General features: G+C 42.0%; 1 protein-coding gene across 1 annotated transcript; it reads left to right on the top strand.

Moving 5' to 3' along the window:
* Positions 1 to 352: 352 nt before the first annotated feature.
* Positions 353 to 2,025, top strand: LOC131148778 (transcription factor MYB102-like). The gene is made up of 3 exons (XM_058098695.1): positions 353 to 704; positions 826 to 955; positions 1,040 to 2,025. The coding sequence occupies exons 1-3, from the start codon at positions 572 to 574 to the stop codon at positions 1,800 to 1,802; spliced, it is 1,026 nt and encodes a 341-aa protein (XP_057954678.1). The 5' UTR covers positions 353 to 571; the 3' UTR covers positions 1,803 to 2,025.
* The last annotated feature ends 3,975 nt before the right edge of the window (positions 2,026 to 6,000 follow it).

Here is a 6,000-nt window from a genome sequence, read left to right as displayed (position 1 = left end):
AAATACATGCTATAAAAACTAAAAAAACTGAGATGTAATTAACCCATAGACCATGGTTATGCTTTAAGAGCTTTTAAGTAATTAAATAGTAATCCAATAATGGCAACTGCACCTCATTCACCTCAAATTCATACTATGAAAACCGAAATTCCTGATATGTAATCTGCATCGGGACCTGCTGATGATAGCTAACGTAAGTCTGAGAAGAGTTATGAGGCAGAGAGAGAGAGAGAGAGAGAGAGAGAGAGAGAGAGACGTAATACGTAAAGCTCTGAGGTCGGCGCCGAATCCCTTTGACTTCAATCCCATTTCTGAGCTATATATGCAAGGTCGTCGTCTTCCCTTTTGGACCATCGATCAATCTCCATTATCCCTTTGTTTCTGCACAGAGGACTGCCTCCTCAGCTCCCTTCCACACATAATATATAGTCCATATCTTTCGTACAAACCTACCCTTCTCATCTCTTTCTTTAGATATACGTATACTCGATCCACATATAAACATATATTGATCATTCCCTAGCTAGGCCAGCTAGCTGTTCAAACAAAATAAAAGATCGATTGAAGAACAATGGGTAGATCGCCTTGCTGTGATAAAAATGGGCTGAAGAGAGGTCCATGGACTCCAGAGGAAGATCTTCTGCTCACTCAATACATTCAAACTAATGGACCCGGCAACTGGCGAACCCTTCCCAAGAATGCTGGTATATATAGATTATAGAAACATCATCGATTCCTTGAATTCCCATTTGGGTTTGTTTCTTGATTATGATTACTTTGTGTAATTAATGTTTGCTCTTGTTAAATTCTATTGGTAAATTTCAGGGCTCCAAAGATGTGGGAAGAGCTGCCGGCTTCGATGGACGAACTACCTCAGACCAGATATCAAGAGGGGAAGATTTTCATTCGATGAAGAAGAGACCATAATCCAACTACACAGCATGCTGGGTAACAAGTAAGATTATTAGTCACATATAATTTTCATTAATTGATTTAAGTAACAGCCATGGTTAAGTATTTTGTAATTTTGTAATTTCAGGTGGTCAGCCATTGCAGCTCGCTTGCCTGGTAGAACCGATAATGAAATCAAGAATTACTGGAACACCCATGTCAGGAAAAGGCTCCTCCGAATGGGAATTGATCCAGTGACGCACCGGCCGCGCATCGATCTCAATCTCAACCTATCCACCATTTTGGGGAACCCATCATCATCTCAAACTCAGATCAATCTCTCAAACCTTTTGGGTATCCAGCAACCTGTGCATCCTGAGCTCTTGAGGCTTGCTTCCACCCTCCTGTTATTAGAACAGCAGAACCCAGAACTCCTGCAAAAGATTCAAGAGAACCAAGCATGCAATAATTCCCAAGTGCAGCTGAACCAAGTTCCTCCCTTGTTCCAAACCAATGAGCAGTTCCAAAGCAGTACCATACTCCAAGAAGCCAACCCATTTTGCAGCTCCTCCAGTGCTCCAGAAATTCCTTGTCCTCCATTCCCAAACCAAATTCAAGAAAATTTGGTACCTCACTCCAATATAAGTGACAGTGGTCTTCATAATCAACCCTTGTTGTCAAATGATGGGTGCATGTGTGGCTCTGATCAAACCTTTTGTGATTCAAACAGCAGCAACCAGAGCTTCAGCTTTGACCCAATTCTCTCAACCCCAAGCCTGTCAAGCCCCACTCCCTTAAACTCATCGTCCACGTTTGTCTATGGCAGTGCTGAAGATGAAAGAGAAAGCTATTGCAGCCGCCTGCTCAAGTTCGAAATTCCAGAATCTTTGGCCATTGATGAGTACATGTAATTAAATAACAGCTTAATATTGAATATAACTTTTTCAGAGGATCATCCATGTATTATTTAGTTTTTGGTATAGATTTGCTGTTGGTGTTGATAATTAGCTTTTTCCTCCGGCTTTGATTTTTTTTTTTTTGGTGCAAAGATTGCAGCCTTTTGCATCTTTTATATGGACGATGTCTGCTTTGAAATTAATTTATAATGTTAAGATTAGAGAAGAATGATTTTCTCTATTGATATTTTTAATACAAGGATTATAAGGGTATATATACATAAGAGAATTGGAAAAAATGAAAAGTAAATATTGTGCTAAAATGGAAAGTGTATATATCTCTAATACTCCCCCTCAAGTTGGAGCATAGAGATCCGTATTACTCAACTTGCATGATAAAGTTTGGAAATGTTCACGACCCAAAGCTTTGGTAAAGATATCGGCAAGCTGACTGTGGGTAGGAATATACTTAGTGAAGTAGAGGTCAGCCCGTAACTTTTCACGAATAATATGACAATCGATTTCTATATGTTTGGTACGTTCATGGAAAACAGGATTCTGGGTAATGTGAAGAGCCACTTGGTTGTCACAATATAAGAGCATAGGCTGAGAATGTGGTAAGCCAAAATCATGCAAAAGAGTTTTGAGCCATGTAAGTTCATAGGTAGTAGAAGCAAGTGCCCGGTACTCAGCTTCGGCGAAGAAGCGAGAGACAGTAGTTTGTTTGTTAGTGCGCTAGGAAATGGGACTAGTGCCCAACTGAATGAAAAAAACCAATGGTGGAGCGGCGAGTATCCGAATCAAAATAAATCAAGACTTGAAGAGTGTTGCTAGTAGGAAAAAATAAGCCTTGACTTGGAGATGCTTTAATGTATCAAAGAACACGTACAACAGCATCATAATGCAGTTGTCTGGGCTGGTGCATAAATTGACTGAGAATGTTGATTGGAAATATAAGGTCGGGACGAGTGATGGTGAGATATATCAAACGTCCAACGAGTCGCCGAAACGAGCTTAGATCAGAGAGGAGAGCACCATCAGTATTATTGAGCTTCAGATTTTGTTCCATGGGAAAGTGGGCAGGACGAGCACCTAGATGACCGCTATCAGTGAAGATATCAAGAGCATATTTGCGTTGGTTGAGCAAAATTATAGTGGGAGAACGAGCAACTTCGAGGTCAAGGAAATATTTTAATTTGCCAAGATCCTTGAGTTTGAATTTCTGAGCGAGCATGACTTTGAAAGTACTAATAGCAAAGAGATCATTGTCTGCCATGAGAATGTCATCAACATAAACAAGTATAAGAGTAAAAAAGTGACCTCGAGGCGGGTGAAAAGAGAGTGATTGGTCTGAGATTGGGTGAAACCCGCAGCAAGTAAAACATAAGATAATTTAGAGAACCAATTGCGAGAAGCTTGCTTGAGGCCATAAAGGGATTTCTGAAGACGACAAACACGAGTCTCCCCCTGTTTGCAATAACCTGAGGGGGGGGGGATGATATAAACCTCCTTATCGAGGTCACCATGGAGAAAAGCATTGTTGACGTCCAATTGAAGGAGATGCCAATTCCGAATGGCCGCCACTGCAAGAACACACCTGACAGTAACGAGTTTAGTAACAGAAGCAAAAGTATCATGATAATCCAAACCTTCTACCTGAGTGTAGCCCTTGGTCACCAAGTGAACTTTGTGTCGCTCTATGGATCCATCGGCCCAGAGTTTTATTTTGAACACCCATTTACAACCAATTGGTTTTTTGTCAGGGGGAAGGTGTTGAAAAACCCATGTATTATTGGTTTCTAAGACTTCGATTTCAGAAGTCATGGCATCACGCCAATGGGAGTGTAGCACAACCTGAGAATGTGAGGTGGGTTTGGGATGTTGGGACATAATAGAAAGAAAATCCAAATGTGAAGTAGAGAAACGATGGTAAGATAAAAAAAAAGAGGAGAGACAATGAACCGTACCTGAGGGACATCTTGAAACTTGTGAAGCCGTGGAGGGCTTTGGCAAAGTAGGACAGATATAATCAGCTAAGTGAGAGGGATGTGTGACAGCTCGTTTGGGCCGTGAAGAGGTAGGTGGAGGGGGTGGTGGGGGGGGTGGAGGGGAAGGGAGTGAGGGTTAGGGTGTCGGGGAGGGGGCCAAGAGAGAGAGAGAGAGAGAGAAGAGGGGCTAGGGTTATGTGTGGGTGGTGGAGAAGGTAAAGTATAGGAAGGATGTATATCAGGAATAGAAAAAGGAAGGACTGGAGAAGATGTGGGAGTTGGAGAAACGAGATGATAGGGAAAAACATTTTCTTCAAAAGTGACATCACGGGAGATGAAATTTTTTTTTGTTTTCAAGATCGTAGACACGATAAGCCTTATGATGAGTAGGATAACCTAAGAAAGCAAATCAAAGAGCACGAGGAGAAAATTTATCGCGATGTTGGCGAGTAGTTTGGGCATAGCACAAGCACCCAAACACTCGCAAGTGTGTATACAAAGGGGATTTCTAAAAAAGTTCACAAGGAGACTTATGATTGAGGTTAGGTGAAGGAGTGCGATTAATTAAATAGGGGGCTATTAGAATGCATTCGCCCCAAAAGGAAATGGGAAGATTGGCTTGAAAACGTAAACACCGAGCCATATTAAGAAGATGATGATGTTTATGCTCGGCAACACCATTTTGCTGTGGTGTATCCACACATGTGCGCTCGTGAAAAATTCCTTGATCACAGAAAAAGGTTTGAAGCGAGGTGGATAGAAATTCTCGACCATTATAAGGGCATACATGCTTAATAGTGCAATTGAAATGATTTTGGACCATGGCGCAAAAATTTTTAAGGCAAGTGAAAGTATCAAATTTCATGTGCATAAGATAGACCGATGTCGCACGTGAGTAGTCATCCACAATTGTTAAAAAGTAATGTACACCAGAGAGTGAAGCGGTAGGATCACCACCCCATAAATCACAATAAATCCGATTAAAACAAAATGTGCTCTAATGTGTATTCAAAGAAAAAGGTAAACAAGTGTGCTTTACTCTAGCACAAACATCACAAAACAAATGAGGAGAAGAAATATTTAAGGTTTTCGGCATATATGAAATGGAAGGGTGACCGAGACGTTGATGCCAAAGAGTTGTGTCAAAAACACGTTGAGAGTGGAAAACTGAGGCAGAGGGGGGTTTATAGTGGTAAAGTTCATCACGTACTTCACACGTTCCAATCAGCCTCCTCGTTGATAGGTCCTAAAAAACACAAAAGGTGGGAAAAAATATAGTAACGCAATTGAGATCAGTGGTAAGTTTGCTGATGGATAATAAATTAAATTTAAATGAAGGCACATAAAGAACATTAGAAAGAGAAAAATTAGGGAAAAATCACACAGTGCCCATATGAATTACAGGAACAATATCACCATTTGGAAGCTTAATGGGGCATGGCTGATTGAAAAGCTAAATATTATCAAGAGAAGACAAATTGAAAGTTATGTGATCGGAGGCACCTGAATTAACAATCCATTCAGTGTTAGAAAGAGAAGCAGAATGACAGGAGGCGAGGTTACCAGCAAAATCGGCAGAGTTGGTATTCAAGGGGGATAAAGGATCCAAAAGTCGACGACATTGTTCGTTAGTGAGACCAAGGATAGCAATCTCAAAAGAGGTTGAAGAATCGGTGACAGTATATGCAGCCATTGAGGAATCAGATGCTTCCATGATGTCAGATAGTGCAGATAAAAGCACCGAATCGGGTTAAAGCCGAGCTTTGTGACCACCAGAAAAAGAACCTTCAATCGAATAATTGTGCCGTAAGAATTGTAACTAAGAGATCGCCTGAGCACATGCCAGAGAAATACAACGAGCGCTGGTGATGAGGACTTAGAGATATGGCCGGACAAGACCGCTGCGCGCCTTTTCCTAAGAAACTTTCAGAGGGTTGAGACACGAACCAAGAACGTCGGAGAGGAGGTGACGGAGGATCTTGGAGGTGGCTGGTTCTTTGGACTGGTGGCAGAGCAAGGTGGCTTGGCCACTGGCGAAGATGGAGACTTCGGGTGGTGTAGCCGCCGTGCAACAGGAAGTGTGGCCGAGGCTATGGAGCAAAGGTGGCGACCGGAGCTGTGGTCGCCGGAGTTGCAGCAGTAGACGAGTGAGGCTGCTGTGGATGAGGGACTGCAATGGCTACTGAAGATGACGATGGTTACACTAACTGCTCTCTCCAACGACC

Source organism: Malania oleifera, chromosome 2 (assembly GCF_029873635.1).
Source record: "Malania oleifera isolate guangnan ecotype guangnan chromosome 2, ASM2987363v1, whole genome shotgun sequence".
Classification (NCBI taxonomy): Eukaryota; Viridiplantae; Streptophyta; class Magnoliopsida; order Santalales; family Ximeniaceae; genus Malania; species Malania oleifera.
The sequence above is the reverse complement of the archived record's forward strand: the minus strand, read 5'-3'. Positions and strand labels throughout refer to the sequence as shown.

What these genes read in the sequence shown, in the direction of transcription:
- LOC131148778 (XM_058098695.1), top strand. Translation starts at nt 572, where the DNA reads ATGGGTAGATCGCCTTGCTGTGATAAAAATGGGCTGAAGAGAGGTCCA. An exon ending in AACCCTTCCCAAGAATGCTG is followed by an intron (nt 705 to 825) that starts GTATATATAGAT and finishes GGTAAATTTCAG; the next exon opens with GGCTCCAAAGATGTGGGAAG. An exon ending in CACAGCATGCTGGGTAACAA is followed by an intron (nt 956 to 1,039) that starts GTAAGATTATTA and finishes TTGTAATTTCAG; the next exon opens with GTGGTCAGCCATTGCAGCTC.